The sequence below is a fragment of the Salvia hispanica genome, chromosome 4, assembly GCF_023119035.1.
Source record: "Salvia hispanica cultivar TCC Black 2014 chromosome 4, UniMelb_Shisp_WGS_1.0, whole genome shotgun sequence".
Lineage (NCBI taxonomy): Eukaryota > Viridiplantae > Streptophyta > Magnoliopsida > Lamiales > Lamiaceae > Salvia > Salvia hispanica.
Window position 1 is genome coordinate 39,092,143 of NC_062968.1, and position 19,040 is coordinate 39,111,182.

The window sequence follows — 19,040 nt, forward strand, 5'->3', positions numbered from 1 at the left end:
TCCGTCCGCCATTAAGAGTCTCATTTATGGGTGACACAGATTTTAAGAAATATTATAAAAAGTGGGTGGAAAAAAAAGTTAGTGGAATATGAGTCTCACTTGTATAATTAGTTTTAAATGAAATGTGATTGAAATGAGTTAGTGGAAGATGAGACCCTATTACCGTTTATGGTAAATATGAAACGTGATTTCTATTCACGGACAGAGAAAGTAACTAAACTCAGAGTGTACGAATGTGTTTGTATATGGTGATCGTTCATAGTAGAAAATTAATTGTTCTAATTTTGAATAAAAAATAATGTTTAAAAAATTAAGTGAATGAAAAATAAAATAAAATTGAGCATAAAATAATGATTAAACAGTAGTATTTTTTTAAAAAAGATGATATAATAATTGAAATGTTCTAAAAAGAAATACTCCGAATTATTCACAGTGAGATGATGAAAGTTAGGGGTGTCAAAATGGATATTAGGTATCGGATACCCGATATCCGAACCCGAAATATCGAGTAATTGGATATTCGATATCCGTTTTTTGGATTTCGGGATCGGGTTCGGGTATAGGATTTTTGAATTATCGGATATCGGATTATCCGATACCCTATCGGGTATACCAAAATTATCCGATTTTTTTACAAAATTTTAAATTTAATAAATTATGTATTTATTCTATTATTTAAAAATTAAATAATTAAATCTAGTCCCAAAATCTTTCACTCTTAAGTCACATTTAGGGTTAATATATGAATTGTGATATTTATTATTGATTAATGATGGATGCCATAACTTATGAATTTTTTATTTCTAAAAATTTGTACTTCTCTTAATCGAACTAATTCAAGTTTGTATCGAATTGGATCTATTACAAGTTTGTATTTCTAAAAGTTTTTAGTTAATTTTGTTAAAAAAAATCAAAATCAAAATAAAAATCCAAAATCGGGATTGGATACCCGATTTTTCGGGACTAGATACCCGAGTCGGGTATTTGGGTACTCAAAATTATTTTTGGATCGGATTAGATTTTGAGAAATTCGAAATCGGGTACTCAAAATTTTTGGATCGGATATCCGCGTGTATCCGATTTGACAGACTTTTGAACGTAGTCTTGCATAACTGTTGGCTGTTGACTGGGCACAAGAACTTTGGACCGCTATGTCAACACCTTGGAGTTATATTTTATATAATACTCCTTATATATGGGTTATATTGGTTTTATAAAGTGTTAAATGGAATCGTGTTAACACGAACAGTCATTAATTTTGGCTAGTTATTATTATTCGGAATATAGATATGATGATCATTATTTGGAATATAGATCTGACGATCCATAGCACTATTTTCACTATTCTTTTTTACTCATTTTGTTTATTATTATTTTATATTAAAATCTGTTGCTATTTCAAAAGTTTCTCTTTATAAAAGATGAATGTAGTACTCCATAATTAACAAAATTATGAAAATATAATGACGTGTATTCGATTTTGTGAATTACTGTAACTCATTTAGTGAATCCACCCAAAACGCATTGAGCCCAATCAACAGAGGCCCAAAACAAAAGAATTTGTGTATGTCCACGTGTTGTGTCGTAGTTAACTTTGCGCATAAACAAACTGGCTAAATCGGTTCCACCTCCAACAGTTCAATTATCTTATCCACATAGTTAAACCCGGAACTGTATGAACACGATCCGAAAAATCAGGCATTCAAAAAATTGTATTACTTGATATTTGATCGGAAACATATTTTGAGTATCGAAAAAACAGAAATCATTTATGACAACGCGATTCTTTTTTGAAATCTTTCATTCAAAAAGAAAATACTACTTCCTTCGTTCCATTTGAAATGGAACATTTCCATTTCAAACTTGACACAAGATTTTACTTGTATATAGTTTTACTTGATATTTGATCGGAAACATATTTTGAGTATCGAAAAAACAGAAACCATTTGTGACAACGCGAATCTTTTTTGAAATCTTTCATTCAAAAAGAAAATACTACTTCCTTCATTCCATTTGAAATGGAACATTTCCATTTCAAATTTGACACAAGATTTTACTTGGATATAGTTTTGTTGTAAGAGTAATTAAGAAAATAAAGTAAATGAGAGAAAAATTAAATAGAGAAAATATTTAAAAATATGTTATTTAGTGTTGATGTTGTAGATGAGATCATGAGAGGGACGGAGGAGTATATACTTAAGTCAAATATACATCATATACTTACAAAATACTGCTCGCTGAAATAAAACTAGAAATTAATGTAAGAGCATCCGCATCGGTGCTCGACGGTAAGAGCACATGCTCTTATCGTCGGCACGGCGAGTACTTGCTGACCGTTGTGCTCTTGCCAACGGCACAACCCTGCTCTTAGCTAAGAGCACAGTCGTGTCAACGGCAAGAGCACGAGCAACGACGTGGCATGCTCTGATTGGCCGTTGGTTTATCCTTTATTTAAATATTTTTTAATTCGAAAAAATATGAAAAATCAGATTTAATAAAAAAATTATTTTCCCACTTCCCAATAAAATATATCTATTTTCTCCACACTTTTAATTTATTTTTTCATTATTTTTATCCCAAAGTTCACACTTTTATCTATAAATACCTTCATTTCAACGCAAAAAATTACACTACACCAAACAACTCTCTCAACCTCAATTTTTAGGATGTTTAATTATGTAATTTTAATTTTTAAAATTTTAATTATGTAATTTTAAAATTTTAGTAATTTGTAATAGTATTTCAAATATTTTTAATGTATTTTTATATTGTAGAAATGTTATTAGTAATTGAAGTATTTAAATTGAATAATATAATGATGGAACCCTTGAGCTTGTCCTTGCGGAAGAACATGAATATGGGTGTTGTGCTCTTGCCTAAGAGCAAGGAGTAAAAGTGAGTCCGGGTCCACCTATATGCTCTTGCTAAAGAGTACAGATGTGGATGCTCTAAAAATCGAAGACAAAAACAACAAAATATAATTATTTGTTTGATAAATAGATCTGGTATTATCCGAAACCTGAAATCCTAACAATTTTTAGTACCCATACCCGTACCCGAAACCCAAGTTTACGGGTAATGCGTAAGAGCATCTCCAATGCCGGCTAGCCAACCGGCTAGCCGATTCGCGTCGCTAGCCGGTCGGCTAGCCGAACCATTGGAGCAGGCCAGCGCCAAATCGGCGAAAAAAGCGGCGTAGGCTGGCCGATCGCGTGGCGCTGGCCGATGCGCTGGCCGCCATTGTGGCGTGCCGATCGGCCAGCGCCGTATTTCGAATTTTTTTTTGAAAACCTATATAAACACGATTTTAGTTTCATTTTCATTTGCACCACTTGTTTTAACGAGTTTTCTCTCTCTCTAAATTTTTGTACAAGAGCATCATCGAGCGATGGATCACAACAACGAGTCCTCTCGCGTCAAAAAATGCGGGAGCACATGTACAAGGTCTTCCAAGATTGGAGGACCGCCACTGACCCCACGGAGAAGATATTTCTCCACTCGATGCTCGAGGGCATGCGAGTTGATTTGGATGCCGCGAGGGCACAGATGGGGGGTTCCGACGTGGGCTCAGATACCCCGGGTGGCGGCGGCGGCGGCGACGACGGCGACGAGAGTAGAGAGGGCTCATGTGTGGAAGCCCTTTTTTAAAAAAAAAAAATCATGTATTTTTTTTAATCTTTGTACTTTTTTTTTAATGAAATGAATTAATTTTCCCGTATATGTGTCGTAAATTTAATTCCGTAATTTAATGGTTATTTTAATTCCGTAAATGTAGTATTTTTTGAATTATTTTTATTACGGCTGGCCTATGGCTGACCTAAATCTGATATGACAGGTGGATTTTTAGTGCTATTGACGTGGCAGGGAGAGAGAGTGACTGACCTATTTGCATTGGATGCTCTAACAGAGAAATCGGAACGGGTCGGGAACCGAACTGATAGCCTGATTAGGGACATCATTTGCGTAAATCTGAGATTCTCCTTACCGGCTGGGTCGGTACCCGGTTAAAGTAATGGTTCTATGCTACTCCACTTGCTATTGCTATATTCCTCTTCTTTCTTCATTGTACCTCTCTCTATTGACCGATCACCCATCGCTTGTTATCTTCTTGGTATGTTTTTTTTCTTAATCAATTTCACATTATTTCTAGGCCTGCGATTTACAGTTTGTTGCTAAATTGTTTTTGCATAATATTGGGAATATTAATCTTCTGTATATTGATGCTCAAGTGGTTTTCTGTGAAATTCTTTTTTGAGCTATAATGATTTGTGTAGTTTAGGTAGTTATGAGCTTATTTCCTTCCTAATTTTTCGGAAGCGGTTGATTTTAGTGTTTTGAATTTAATTATTTGGCTGCTTTTATTTAATTCAACTCTGTTTAACTGCACCACATGTAAAAAGCAACAAAAGTCCCATTCCTTCATGTAGCCGCTGCTTGTTTATAATTCTACTGCTTGATTCAGTCGCGCCCGATGCATCGTCCGCCACTATGGGAGGGCGGACGATGCCTCTCCACATCACGCCCGTAAATTAGTATTGTCCGCCCCATTGCGGGTGTCCGGACGATGAAAACGCGCTTTTTCCCATTTTCTAATATATAAATATATCTCATTTCTCACGTCAATTTCTTCTTTCCCCAAGTCAATTCTCTCACTCTAGCAAAACGAATCCCGACGACCACCTCACTACCACAACGGGCATAAATAGGCCTTGACTCGGCCCTATTCGATTGCGTGGCTAGGGCTACGGCCGATTGCTTGGCCGAACTTGAGCGTGAGCATCAAGAGTCAGAGGAGCACGTCCCTAGGCTAATCCAACGTGTTGTACTCCTTCGGCTTTTTTAATAAAATGAAGTTTTTCATATTGTGGTCTTAAATTTATGTATATTTTGCTATTTTATTATATTCGAAAACAAAGAAATTAAAAATGAATACAAAATACTCCGCCCCATTGTTGATGCCCTCAAGCATCACCGGTTGTTCGATTTTGTTTTTCTATGATTATTTGCTGCACGCCTTTTTATACGTTTATACATTTATGTAGCTTCATGTGTATACCATTCTAGCAACTATATCCAGAGTCATGGTTTTTGTGACTTGTAGATATGAAGCCTGGTAGCAGGAGCAGAGGGGCTACGAGAAAAGAAACTAAAGATGCATTGAAGCCTGTCGATGATAGGTTGATAATTCCTTCCACCGTGTGTGTGTTTGGTTAATCTTGCAATCTCATTGAGTTTATGCTGAAGTATGATGATATTATACGTATATTGATTGCATGTTTATTCGTTTCAGGCGCGCTGGGAAGAGGAAAGGTGTCCAAAAGGAAGATACACGGAAGAGTAAGAAGGAAAAGACGGCTATTAAAGACCCAAACAAGCCCAAAAGGCCCCCAAGCGCCTTCTTTGTATTCCTGTACGAGCTCCTGCATATTGCATCGTAGAATAGATATTTTCTCATGCTGTTATCACATTCGTGGTCAATCTGCTATCGCAGTGAGGATTTCCGGAAGACCTTCAAAAAGGAAAATCCAAATGTGAAGGCCGTCTCAGCAGTATGGATTTTGTTCTATTGTTAGTAACTTATTAATAATGCTGATTTCTAGTTTATAGATTCTAGACGTTATTAATTTTATGTTCTTTCCATGTGTTTTTGCTATAGGTTGGAAAAGCTGGTGGAGAGAGGTGGAAATCCTTGTCCGAAGCTGTAGGTGCTACTATCTCTTATAGCATTCGTATGGCTTGGTTTTGCTCTTTGAAGTCGGTTGACGCACTTCTCTCACATTCTAATTTTCAGGAAAAAGCTCCGTATGAAGCTAAAGCTGCGAAGAGGAAGGCTGAATACGAAAAACTTATGACTGCTTACCTCAAGAAGCAGGTGAATGCATCTCTTCTATACGCTCCCACACTTAATTTGATCGTAAGAATGCTAGCTTGATCTGTATCTCAAAGTCCCGTGTCATTTGATTTGAAGGAGAGTTCTTCTGACGAGGATGATGAAGGTTCCGAGAAGTCGGCATCTGAAGTTCATGACGATGAGCAGGTATGGTTGCCTACTTACTACTATGTCAGTAATAATTCGGTTTGTATGCAATAGTATTGGAGTATGCTGCTTTGTTCGTTGTTTTCGTTCTTGGAGTTCATTACGACTTCCGTAGTTCTAGTTTACTATGATAGCCTTCCTTGATGTGATTTTGGTTAAGTTTGTTAACGATATGAATACCCTTATCGCAGGAGGAAGATGAGGAGGAAGAGGACGAAGGTGACAACGACGATAATGACGAGGAGTGAAGTTAAGAATAACTCGTTGAATGCGTGCTATGAGTGGACGGTGGCCTTTGTATGCTTAAGAAATGGCCGTGCCCTACATTTTGCTATGTAAAATCGGACAAGCATGATGTGCACGTAATCTATGTATCGTATATAGCTCCTTATACGTGTGAGCGCTTTAGCATTGTTAATGTCAATGCTCTATGCTCTCTTGTTCATGTGTTGATTCAGACTTGAATTCATCTAATATGCACCTCTAAACATCAAAAAAGCTATGTAAAATTACTTATTTGATGGTTGTAAATAATTATATTATATACATGTAATCATCAGCATCAGATGAGAAGAAATCTGGAGTTCTAACAATAGTGCAAGCTTTGTTTCTGTTGTTTAAAATCGCCAAACCATATATACAGTAACAAATGGTATATAAATAAAAAAATCACCTGACAAATTCTGTACAAGAAATGGACAAGGATACTACCAGTCCTTGTTCAAGAATGAGGATCACAAGAGACCACCATCAGATTTGGCACGACAAGGGGCAGTTTTTCGATGTACACGATCAGTCGCTTCAGATTTTCCCTTGCAATGGTGGATAAGTCAGTTATGTCACAGTTGCTAGTGTATACCCAGAGCTCCCCGGAATTCATCCGCTTCAGGCTATCCCGACAGAACGGACATGACTGAGATTTGGCGCGCCTGAGCATGAAGCGTTACGCAATTAGTTTTATTTTTTGAGTAAAATCTCATCACACTATTTACAAAGCGTACAAAAATCGAGGCTTTACCAGTCTCTGTAGCACTGAACGCACAAAGAATGACTGCAACGAGGCAGGACAACCTTTGTGTTCATCTCCATGCAAATCCCACATTCTTCCTCCCTCTCGATTTCAATCTCGGACAATTTCCCCTTGATCGTCTCATCTCTTCTCGTGTACTTAGTGTCACACAGCTCCCTCTGCTTCCTCTCCTCAGCATCAGTGATCCCATTGTGAAGTTGCAGCAAAGAGGGGAATATCACTCCTGAATCAAAGATCAAGAACTAACGTAAAAACATGGCAAGTAACGCGGTAATATGAATGATCTATATGTTAACTCACCGTAGAACTCCCTCAAACTCGCCTTCCTTTCATGAATAGACATGGTTGTTTTACCATTACCATAAGCCTAAAACCACCAACCACATCGTCAAGATTCACCACGATGCAAATTAGCACAACGTACGATATGCATAAAAACCATGAAACTACCTTGTAGATAAGGATCCGAATAAGCCCAAGTGCACCGGCTAGGTGACAATCAGTCCATTGAACAAGGAAAAGAAAAATATGCGCGCAAGGGCTATACGATAGCCTCATCTGAATGCAAGCACCATCATATGCCCTCGGATAATCCGATGCCCTGTATCTCAACATCAGATGATAAAAGAAATGACTTTCACATTACATCCACCCAAAACAACATCTTGAATGATTTTCCAAATGTAACCCTAAATTCACAAGATGGCGAATTTTACAACTTACATTAAAAATTGATTTAAACCCCTAATATCATGCTCCTAATCACCTTCCCTTGCTATTTAGCTACACAATTCTCAAGACTGAAACCTACTAGCATCAAAATTTCATCTTCAAAGAAGATGTCTCAACTCCACATAAATTAAAGCAGTAAAAATAAAGATACAAGAGTGGATTTAACAACAAGTTTGCCTACCCTAAAAATTCAAGAAAGCAAAAAAAACTTACAAGGTGTTGGCATGTTGAATATCAGCTTCAAGCGCTTTGAGTGAATCTTTAAAAGACTTCCTCATCACCCTCCCACTTCCTTTCTCTCACTCCCATCCAATTTTCACCCAAATATTCTACTCTTTCTTCACCCTCTCTCTCCTGAAATGATCAAAGACTCCACCTTTTTTCACAGAACGTTCAAGAAAGAGGGAAAAAAAACCAGACCCACAACAAGGATTAAAAAATCCAGCAATTGTTATTGTTATCCCCTAAAAAGGGCAAATCAAAGATTGATAATTTAGATAGGTTAGTGATGGCGTTTTGGCTTGGAGCACACGCTTCAATTACTGCAACTCTTTACTTTCATTAACAAATCAGTAGTGTGTATGTGTTAGGTGCGTTAGTTTCTTTTGCCTAATTTAACGCAATCTAAAGCTTGCCTCAAAAAGGGGGCCCAATTCCATAATCTTTTACTAATTCTACTACTCTACTAATTACTTTTTAATCACATAAAAATATCGACCACTAGTCCAAGGTAGTATTTTTATTTATTTTTATTTCAATACTGTTGAAATTATTATTGATATTATCAAACTAAATATCGAGCTCTGAGTTGTGTGTATAATTTACAAATTTGATGATTCAAGTAATGTATAAATAAATATCACCGACGCGTACAAATAGTGAAAGATCAGCAGTCTTGGAGAATTTATGCGGTTATTTTGGTGAGGTGCTTTTTTATATTTTTTTCTTTTACTAATAATAACTTGATTTTTTAAACTTGAAGCAAAGATCTTTTTCGCGGAACTAATAAAGCAATAATAAATAAACAATGATTTTAAGAAAATTCTAGCAATATTAATTATGAATTGTGTTTTCAAGTTACAATCAAGATATTGAAACTAATAATCAATATCTATACCGACAATAAAGAGATGGCGATTAACTTTTTCATATATGTAATCTGCTGGCCCTATTTCCAAATGCCAAATCATCATAATCTTTCACCATATAATTGCATCACAATGACTAGCTGCCACATGTCGCTCAAAATCTTGAATGAGTTATTAACGGGCTCACTTATAATTCACAAAATAATTTGTCTCGTTTATATTACTCTGCACGCAATTTAGCGAGCGTATCATATTACTGCTCCATCTATCCACCTAAAATAACACATTTTCTCAGTTGTTACAAGATTTTAAAAATTATTATGTATTTTAATTAAAGAGATCAATAACGAATGTAAGTAATGAGAAAAAAAAATGCTTTGGCATGTTAATTGGACCGAAAAAGTTTTCAAAAATATAAATATGTCATTTTATTGAGTAAACATTTAGTGGATCTCGTAATACTTTTTATTCCATCTCTTAATTAAGTGACAACACCTCCAACCATTCTGATTCATCTCTTACCATCTCTTCTCTTCGGTATTCATGGGTTCCACTAATTCATTTCATTTTGATTTTTTTCAACAAATTTAATTTATATTTAAATTATATATTAATTTAAAACTAAATTCATAAATGTTCGAGAACACGAAAATTTCATAATTTAAAATCCTACTACTAACATTTTATGATGTGGACGAGGTGAAAACAATACTGGTGATGTCATTCGAGCTTTTCCATATATTTTCGCAACAAAATAGATAGGTTTAAGTTTAGGGTTCCGTGAGCAACAATGTTCATCAAAATTCTCTCTCTATCGTCTATCTAAATCAAGAATGAAGGATGTGCGGGAGAAACGTGACCAACGTTGACTCGTCTACTCATTTCCAATTTAAAACATTTCATTTAACATACTATTCATTTAAAAACTCAATAATTAGAAATTCAAATCCTAAAAAAAAAATGCAAGTTGAAAAATACTCCATCTGTCCGCGAATAGCGGTCCCGTTTTTTCATTTTAGTCTGTCCGCAAATAGAAATCTTGGTTCATTTATACTAGTATAAATAGTAGTAGAGGCCTCACATTCCACTAACTTATTTCACTCACAATTTATTTAAAATTCATATATACAAGTGGGGTCCATATACCACTAACTTTTTATTCACTCACTTTTTTTAACATTTCTTAAAACTCATGCCGAATAGAAATGAGACTTCTATTCGCAGACGGAGACACTACATAATTAAAATCCTAGAAATTTGAAAATTACACATTGCAAATCCTTACATACTACTCTTTCAGGGGTGTTGGCAGCAATCCTAATTTAACCCTGAGAAACTCAAGTGCTTGGTTATGTGCGCCTAATTGGATTGTGGCTAATAAAGCTGGGTTTGGTTGATGTGATTCGCCTCGTTCCTTTCCTCGTTCTCTAGCTGCCTTCTCATTGCCGTTGCTGTTGCCGTTCCTTTCCATAAATATGCATGGAGTCTTTTAATTTATTATTTGTAAGAAAAATGAATTAAATGAAATATTTATCAATTTCTTTTTTTATGATTTTTCTCTCGTAGAGAAACGAATCTCTCTCCAATCTTTGTCTATAGCTCATTCCCTCCGCCAATCTCACGTTGGTAACTCTTCTATCTTGCTCTATCTCTTTAAATATTTAAATTCTTCAATAACCCATAATTAATACTCTCTCCGTCAGTAAAATATTATCCAATTTTACCATATTAGTCCGTACATGAAAAGTTGTCCATTTTTTTTAGATAGACCACACTTTCCACTAATTCTTTATACTCACATTCTATTATAAAACTAATATATAATTCTGTCGCTCATTTTCAACTAACTTTTTATTTATTAAAATCTGTGCGTCACACTATAACAATAAAATTTTCTATTACTCTATTTAAAATAAGACCGAATGAGCATTAAAAGTCTTCAAATTGTAATTGCCAATAAATAGCATTAGCTCCAAGTACATACGTACAGCTGCTAATTATTAATGCACCGATTATTACTATTACTTCCCTCCTTTATTAATTTTATTTTTGTCATTTTTATTTGTCTCAGTATTAATTATCTATGTTTACTTTAGACGATAAAGGGTAAGTAAATCATACATTCCACTAACTTTCTATTCACATTTTAAAATACCACATTTTAAATTATACTCTCTTCGTCCCAAGATAAACGAAACACTTTTTTTGGGCATGGAATTTAAGGAATTGATATTTGAATAGTTAAAGTAGAGAGTGTAAAGTATGAGAAAGAGTTTAGTAGAGAAGTAAAGAGAGAATGAAGCAAGAGATGAATTTTTTTGTTAAAAAAGAAAACAACTCACTTATAGTGGGACATTCCCAAAAAAGAATGACTAGCTTATCTTAATTCTTAGGACTGATGGAGTACACATTTTTCATAACAAAAACATCACCCTCTCGATTTAATTTTCTTTCATATTTTATTCTCTTCACTTGACTTACAAAACAATAAAACCTCATTTTGAATAAGAAATGCTCCACTTAGATTGAAACTGAGAGGGTATTTGTTTCATCAAGAAACTAAAGCTTCAACAGCCAAAGCGTCTCTGCCTTTCTTGGAACGAACTCAAGGCCTGCAGGAACTCATCTTCACCAAAATCAGGCCAAAGTGATTCAGTGAAGTATAGTTCAGTATGAGCCAACTGCCATAGTAAGAAATTACTGACTCTCAGCTCCCCACTAGTCCGTATTAGTAAGTCGGGATGGGGAAAATCCGTACAATTCGTTCCAAGTTCCCTTTCGAATGCAACTTCATCGATAGCCCCAGGCTCAATGACTCCGTCTTTCACCTTAACCGCGAGCTTTTGGCAGGCTTGCACAACATCACTCCGGCCACTGTAGTTAACTGCGATGATGAGGTGAAGTTTCGAGTTTTTCTTGGTGGTTTCGATTGCATTGGCTAGCAATGCCTGTAACGAATTGAAGAGTTTAGATGAGTCTCCAATGACTGAAATCCTAACATCTGCACTGTCAAGGAGATGAAGAAGGCATTACTTAACTGATCAACACTGGTTGATGCAATATATTTGTGCCATGTACAAAATCATTGAACCAAAAATAATACAAATGTCATTTCTAATGAGCATAAACAACCTAGCTAGTCTATACTATAGAAAAATGGGTCAGGAATTCTATCAAAACACAAATATGAATTGAAACATAACCATTTCAAGATTAATGATTAAACACACAACTATTGATTAAGTAAGACCATCTCTAATGGTACACTAAAACTTAAAATGAAATAGACAATTAGCTCCAATGGTACTCTTAAAAATACTCTCTCCGTTCCGCATTAATTTCCCACTTTCACTTTTTGCCACGAATGGTAAGTAGGCCCCATATTCCACAAACTCGTTCCACTCACATTCTACTATAAAACTAGTATATAAAAATGGGATCCACATTTCACTAACTTTTTCAACTCACTTTTATTTGCGTTTCTTAAAACCCATATCAGAACCAAAGTGGACACTTATTGAGGGACAGAAGGAGTACCTATTTTTAGGTTTACACTAAAACGAAACTAAAAACATTTTAAAATTTTGAAAGTAAAAAAAATGTATAATATAGAGAATATTTTTTACGTTTGCATTTAGTGTAAATAATTGAAGTAAAATTATATTTGATATGACAGTTACACTAAAATGGATTTGATTTTAATATAAATGGTTGGAAATGCTCTAAACCTAACTATACACACCACCAAAACGACTTTATAGTAGTAAAAGAACGCAAATAGAAGACTAGTAACGATGAGCATATATACATAGTGCTCCCATATACATATACATGAATTAGGAGTAGCTTAAATGAATAAATACCTTACTAAATTTTGGAGTTCCTCTCTTAATCCTCTGTCAAACAATGCCATCAAGACATCAACCTCCACCTGTAATAAAAATCAACAAATAAAGTGAAAACAATTGAATTTAAAAAAGAAGAAGAAGAAGTTAATTAGAAATTTACCTTAGGGCGAAACCAATTATCGGAAGAAAAGGCGAAGACAGTAAGAACCCTTATCCCCAAGTTGGAAGAGAGCTCAACCATCCTTCGCAAGGCCCCAAGCCCGGCCTCATAGCCCGACCCGACAGGCAAACCTCTCATCCGGGCCCACCTCCTGTTCCCATCCATAATCACCGCCACGTGTCTCGGCATCGACTCCCTTAGCAAGGGATGCTTGGCTGAAGATAACGCGCGCGGCGGCGGCGGCACCTGCTTTATTAGATCTACTGAGCTGCTGCGGTGTGGCTCCGGCAGCCCGAGACCCACCCGGATTTGGAGAGAAGACACCATTCCTGATTTTGGGAAGGCGGGATTTTTAGGATTTTCTTAAATTAAAGGGTGAGACCACTCCATTAAATAATAGCCTCTGCCATCAATTGGACACTGTTTAATAGTAGTACTACTAAAAAAACTTAAAAATTAAAAATTAAAAATTAAAAATTAAATATAAAATATAAATAGCTAAAATTTACCTTTACTTCCTTGTTAATAGTAGTAATTGAAGTAAGTGATGCTTGCTTCTTCTTTTTTTCTAAAAATAAATATAACTTAATTATATTAGAATTTCTCAAAGAAAATTATTCAATTAATAATAATTATACACAACGTTTTTAGTATGGATCCCACCACAATCCACCAACACTCCTTTCATATCATTAACAATAGAAGGGCTCTCCTAAAAGGTATTTCTTTTCCACGTCAACATTTTACCCCATATATTATTAGGGGTCTATCTCCATGCAATGGAAGAGTCTATCTCAAGAGCATTAGGCCTGCTTATTCGGCCGGTTCCGGTTCTAACCGGATCGATTGACCAGAACCACTTTTAATTTTTCATAAATCCTAGAATCGGAACCGATGTTTAATTTAATCCGAATTTATTTATAATTTTAAATAGTTCAATACTCTTAGAGCATATCTCACTTTCCATTCCATTTCCACGTCATCAATATTTGTATATTCATTTTTAATTGTTGGTATCAAATAAAATGCGATAAATAAGAATAAATTCAAGACAAATAAATTGCCGTTGGAATCCAGACCCAATTTTTTCTTCATCTTCGTGATTGTTTTTCAGATGTCCGTCTTAATTTGCTCGTCTGGTGCCTCTCCGTACAACTTGTAGAACTTGTGTAATGTAGCGTCGTTGACTACTCTTGTCTCACCTTCCACATCAATGTCAGTCTGTGAGGTGCTCGGTTGTGTCTTCCCATTCGTTGCTGCCTTCGCCTATTTCTCTCCGATTGGGCGCCGAGGAGTGGGTTGACTTACCTCAACCGACTCGGTCAAGTCGGTTGGTGCCAGTCCGCAACTAGGATCCGACGAGCTTCATCCTCCTCGAGCCTGGCGCCATTGCCGCCTGAATCCCGATTTGGAATTTGGGGTGATCCTTCAGTTTGTGGTAGGCCTCCCAGTGATTGAAGCCCATACTATTGACGATAGTTGTGAACTGGGCATTAGACGACTCCCAGACATCGTCGTAGCTCATACCGCTCGTCATCCATCGGAGGTTGTTCTCGCATATGCCATGAAACTTACCGATGTCGTACATAACACACTCAAAATGCTTGCGCGATGTGTGCACCATCGGGCTTCACCCTAGGCTGATTGTATCATTGCGCGATGCGGGTGCAGAAACCATGCTTCCGTTGATTGTTGGATACAATTGAATCCTCACTTATATCTATCCAACACCTCGCCAAAGATTGGTAATTTGTTTGTGGCCTCCTAACCTTCTGAGGCGCAGACGGCCTTCCCCCTTGCCTTCTCATTTGGAGGAGATGGGTGCATCTCCTCTACCTCATACTCTTCCGCGCTAAAGGTCGGATTTGTGACTGGAACATTTGTGGATCCGTGAGAACCGAGTGTAGAACACAACATTTCTGGCCGGTAGATAGCATCGCTGTAATTCAGGTCAATTCCTCTTCCAATGCTCCATTGGAACGCCTGTGGGGTCAGCGATCTACCAGCCCCGACAAAGGCGTTGCCGGAGAATTGAGGGAGGTTGCCATATTGGTTCCCCATGAAGTATGAGAGACCCCCATTGCTTAAGAAAACAGTGGAATGAGTGTTAGTGGATTGTGGAGATCACATTTATAATGATATGTAGGGTTAGTATTGGTTGAAAACTTTCCTTTTTGAACTTTGTCCATTTTTTGTGCACGGACCAAAATGGAAAAACTTGTTTATTTTTCGCGGACGGAGAGAGTATAAAGTAAGAAAGATAGAAAGAAGAAATATATAAAGTATGAGAGATAAACTTTCTAGTTTTGAAAATGAAACTATTTTTTATAGATATCCCAAAATTGTAAATGAGACTATTTTTCGTGAATGAGAGGAGTATTGAACGTATACTACTTGAGTAGTACTCCCCCCGTCCCGGTTAAGATAACACATTTCTTAGTCGGCACTAGATAAGAGTTGTTAGTTAAGTATTAATTATAAAGAGTTGAATATTTAATTGGAGTGAGAAAAAATGATTGAGTGTATTAATTGAAGAGAAAAAGTTATCAAATATAAAAATGTAACATCTTAGTTGGGTCAGATGAGGTATGAGATTAGATCAAGCTATTTCTCTTATATCCATGAATCTTGAATTATGTAGAATGCACAAAATAATATTCACTTCGTTTCCTAAAAATAGGAGCTTTGGAAACGACATTAGTTTTAATGTAAATTTGGTAAACTAAGATAGAGAAAAAGAAAAAAATGAAATAAGTAAGATAAAGGTGAAAAAAAAGTAGTGTAAGTATTAGTGGATTGTGTGGTATATTTTCCAAAATGGAGAGTTTCTATTTTTATGAAACGGGCCAAAAAGGAAAGTGTTTCTATTTTTAGGAAATAGGAGAGTACTTTCTCTATTCCTTACTTTGTTTCAACTTTGATATAAAGGAAATATGGAATGTGAGTACTATTTTTGTACTCTCTCCGTATCTTAAAAATATAAACATTTGGTTTGACATGAATTTTAATGTATACTCCCTCCGTCCACCATTATGAGTCTCATTTGTGGGCGGCATGAGTTTTAAGAAATGTTAAGAAAAGTAGATGGAAAAAAGTTAGTGAAATAAGAGTCTCACTTGTATATATTAGTTTTAAATAAAATGTGAGTGGAATGAGTTAGTGGAAGATGGACCTTATTACCATTTATGGTAAAAGTGAACCGGGACTACTAAAATGAAAAAACGGGACTCCTATTCGCAGACAGATGGAGTAATTGGTAAAATAAGAGATAGTGAGAGATAAATGGCACTGTAAGTAGTGTTAGTAGAGAGTGAGTTCCACATCATGTAGTGCAACGATATAAGTTGTAAATAAAATGATGTGTAGTGGTAATGTGTTGTTTAACTTTTTCCAATATTAGGAAGTTTATGCTTTTCAGGGGCAGATAAATAAAAAAATAATTCATATTTTTCAGGGACGGATATAATATATTAATATTAATATTATTATAAAATGTGAATGAAATGAATTATTAGAATATAAATTTATTTAAAAATAACCAAAATAAAATGAGAGAATTAAAAAAATAACCAAAATGGAAAACTAGAGGTATCATAAAATTTTAAGAATTTTATCAAAAATTTCTAAAATAAAATGAGAGAATTAAAAAATGAAAAACTAGAGGTACTAGTGGAGTATACCATTAGAGAAGGAGGTGTATGAATGAATTGACCATGGGTGGCTAGGTATGGAACACGTTACCAAAACCATGATATCGTGTACCTTATCGTAAATTCGGTATGCGGAAAAAGTATACTTGTCTTACCAAAATTTTTGATATACTTTATTTTTTATATGACGAATTTTCATACCCCGTACCTCATTTTTGGTATACAGTACTTTTGCGGGGGTATACCTGACTTTCAACATCAATAAAAATAGAATATTTGTGTTTTTAGAATATTATTTATATTTTTATAATTTTAAAAATATATTAAATAGATATAATTATATTTTACAATAGATTTTATAATTTAAAAATATTATAAAATATATTTTATATATAGTTATATTTATATTTACAGTATATATCGAATTTTGGTATGTTGTGGTATATCGCGGTATATGAAAATTCATACCGTTATCTTAACGAAAAAATTCGATAAGATATCATACCTTACCGAAAATCATGGTATACCGAAAAATCGATATTTTTACGATAAATATGGCATTTCGGTATTTTTCGTGAGCCCTAGAATTGACTTCAAATAAAAATGAATAAAGTTAATACTCCACTACGATAAACTCATTGCTGGTACACCACGTATTAAAGTGATCGTACTCCTTCCACTTTCCAGCCACCCATTTTTTTCAGGGGCATTTTTACATGTGGATCTATTTATTTAATGAATACGGAGTAGTCAATCCTTGCATTCAATGTTGGGCAACCAACCCATTTTTGTCGGTGGTTATTTATTCATATGTTATCAAAGTTATTGGATTTTCAATTTTTATACTCTTTCCAGTCTTATAAAAATTGAATTTTTAGGAATATATAAATTTTAGTTCAACATCAATAAAAAATATCCAATTGAAATATTATTAATGGAGAATAGAATCCGAGAAAAAAAGGGTTATTAAATGTAGAAGTGGATTATTTTTGTAGGACTCACCAATGTAAAAGGAGTCTATATTTTTATAGGACAGAAGAAATATCCTCCTCTGTGCTTTGTTTTTTATTTAATTTATTTTGCAATTTTTATATTTTCGTGGATGGATTTCAATTTCTTTCCATTGTTTTTCTATTTTTTAAGTTTTAATTTATTAATTTTTTGCTGGATTTTATATATGCTTTCACTATATACCCATATTAATATTGAATACTCCAACTTTTATTATACTTTTAGAATTTAACATAATTAATCTAATTTAATATAGTATTTCTTAATATATAAAACTAATTATATTCTTATAATTATTAATATTATGTGAAATGAAAATATATTATGATTGTGTTAGAATCAGTGATGAAGCAGGAATTTTTCACCGGAGGTACAAAATACGATTCCGTATTTATAATGGATAGAAATTTTTCGGCTTCAACCAAATTTTTCGGCGCTAACATCAATATCGCAGAAAGTAGTTGCGACATGCTGCGCAAGTGTAACAAGAGATAAAGATGATTATGAGAGAGAACGAATTAAATATAGAGTGACAGAAACTAGTGATATATGCGATAGAAGTAAAAAGTACACTCAATGTTCCTAAAAATTTGCCACTTATTTCATTTTTTTCCGTCTCTTAAAATTTGTCATCATTCACTTTTACCATTTTTGGCAGTGGACCTCACATTCCACTAACTCATTCTCATTCTCATTCACATTTTATTACTACCTCCGTCCCTGAAAGTTTGACACAGCTTACCATTTTTGTCCGTCTCTGAAAGTTTGACACACTTCACTTTTTAGCATTTTAGTAGTGAACCTCATATTCCACTAACTCATTCCTACTCACATTTTATTATAAAACTAATACTTTAAAAGTAGGACCCACATCCCACCAACTTTTTCAACTCACTTTCCATTACATTTCTTAAAACTCGTGCTGGATCAAAGTGTGTCAATATTTGAGAGACGGGGGTAGTATAAAACTAATACGGAGTATATAAAAATAGGACAAACATGTCACTAATTTTTCCAATCCACTTTCTAATACATTTCTTAAAATCCGTGCTAGGTCAAATGGTTGGGTGACCTTGGATTGAACGAGGGTTATGAATGGTTGTAAACTTTAAACTTGGCTAACTATGTCTAGTTTTTACTGAAAATAATATTTGAAATATTATTAAGAAGTATTTACTCTATCTGATCAAATATGACTCATTTTTGTTTTTTATTTATCTGAACCAAAATAACTTATTGCTAAAAATAATAACACTTCAATCTCTATTTTATTTTCTCTTACTTTACTCTTCACTTAATACACAAAATAAAACTGTTCATCCAAGGAATGGATCATCTTTCATGGGACAATAGTATTTTATTATATCATGCAAATTTTAAACGTGGTTCTTAAGACAGGTTGCATAAATTCCCAACCTGAACCGACTTACCTATATTCAGCAAAATTGATTATCTACGTAGATACTTGTTGACCAAAACGACGT

At 34.7% G+C, this 19,040-nt stretch overlaps 3 protein-coding genes across 8 annotated transcripts; 1 reads left to right on the plus strand and 2 right to left on the minus strand.

Moving 5' to 3' along the window:
- Nucleotides 1-4,002: 4,002 nt before the first annotated feature.
- LOC125222575 (high mobility group B protein 1) lies at nt 4,003-6,482 on the plus strand. Of its 4 annotated transcripts, none has more exons than XM_048125266.1 (8): nt 4,003-4,111; nt 5,102-5,198; nt 5,291-5,410; nt 5,492-5,549; nt 5,657-5,701; nt 5,792-5,872; nt 5,969-6,037; nt 6,229-6,482. In XM_048125266.1, exons 1-8 carry the CDS (start codon nt 4,021-4,023, stop codon nt 6,283-6,285), a joined length of 618 nt encoding a protein of 205 aa, XP_047981223.1. In that variant the 5' UTR covers nt 4,003-4,020; the 3' UTR covers nt 6,286-6,482. The 4 variants fall into 4 exon arrangements, with proteins under 4 accessions (XP_047981223.1, XP_047981225.1, XP_047981226.1 ...); XM_048125268.1 differs by having other exon boundaries at nt 4,006-4,111; nt 5,102-5,177; XM_048125269.1 differs by lacking the exon at nt 4,003-4,111 and adding an exon at nt 4,626-4,817.
- A 193-nt stretch (nt 6,483-6,675) lies between these two features.
- On the minus strand, nt 6,676-8,364 carry LOC125222574 (E3 ubiquitin-protein ligase AIRP2). Of its 2 annotated transcripts, none has more exons than XM_048125264.1 (5): nt 8,013-8,364; nt 7,518-7,674; nt 7,368-7,434; nt 7,056-7,290; nt 6,676-6,966 (listed from the first exon to the last, which is right to left on the minus strand). In XM_048125264.1, exons 1-5 carry the CDS (start codon nt 8,075-8,077, stop codon nt 6,759-6,761), a joined length of 732 nt encoding a protein of 243 aa, XP_047981221.1. In that variant the 5' UTR covers nt 8,078-8,364; the 3' UTR covers nt 6,676-6,758. The 2 variants fall into 2 exon arrangements, with proteins under 2 accessions (XP_047981221.1, XP_047981222.1); XM_048125265.1 differs by having other exon boundaries at nt 7,518-7,668; nt 8,013-8,362.
- Nucleotides 8,365-11,229: 2,865 nt separating this feature from the next.
- LOC125222572 (cis-prenyltransferase 4, chloroplastic-like) lies at nt 11,230-13,277 on the minus strand. 2 transcript variants are annotated; one of them, XM_048125263.1, is made up of 3 exons: nt 12,896-13,277; nt 12,756-12,818; nt 11,230-11,835 (listed from the first exon to the last, which is right to left on the minus strand). In XM_048125263.1, exons 1-3 carry the CDS (start codon nt 13,220-13,222, stop codon nt 11,455-11,457), a joined length of 771 nt encoding a protein of 256 aa, XP_047981220.1. In that variant the 5' UTR covers nt 13,223-13,277; the 3' UTR covers nt 11,230-11,454. The 2 variants fall into 2 exon arrangements, with proteins under 2 accessions (XP_047981220.1, XP_047981219.1); XM_048125262.1 differs by having other exon boundaries at nt 11,230-11,893; nt 12,751-12,818; nt 12,896-13,276.
- Between the last annotated feature and the right edge of the window lie 5,763 nt (nt 13,278-19,040).

Bases quoted from the DNA above. Each gene is read 5' to 3' on its own strand.
- LOC125222572 (XM_048125262.1), bottom strand. From the start codon at position 13,222: ATGGTGTCTTCTCTCCAAATCCGGGTGGGTCTCGGGCTGCCGGAGCCA. The intron at 12,819-12,895 runs GTAAATTTCTAA...TTTTTATTACAG, and splicing joins ATAATTGGTTTCGCCCTAAG to GTGGAGGTTGATGTCTTGAT. The intron at 11,894-12,750 runs GTATTTATTCAT...TCTCCTTGACAG, and splicing joins GAACTCCAAAATTTAGTAAG to TGCAGATGTTAGGATTTCAG.
- LOC125222574 (XM_048125264.1), bottom strand. From the start codon at position 8,077: ATGAGGAAGTCTTTTAAAGATTCACTCAAAGCGCTTGAAGCTGATATT. The intron at 7,675-8,012 runs GTAAGTTTTTTT...TCTGATGTTGAG, and splicing joins ATTCAACATGCCAACACCTT to ATACAGGGCATCGGATTATC. The intron at 6,967-7,055 runs GTAAAGCCTCGA...CTTCATGCTCAG, and splicing joins GTTCAGTGCTACAGAGACTG to GCGCGCCAAATCTCAGTCAT.
- LOC125222575 (XM_048125266.1), top strand. From the start codon at position 4,021: ATGCTACTCCACTTGCTATTGCTATATTCCTCTTCTTTCTTCATTGTA. The intron at 5,199-5,290 runs GTGTGTGTTTGG...TATTCGTTTCAG, and splicing joins TTGATAATTCCTTCCACCGT to GCGCGCTGGGAAGAGGAAAG. The intron at 5,873-5,968 runs GTGAATGCATCT...TTTGATTTGAAG, and splicing joins CTGCTTACCTCAAGAAGCAG to GAGAGTTCTTCTGACGAGGA.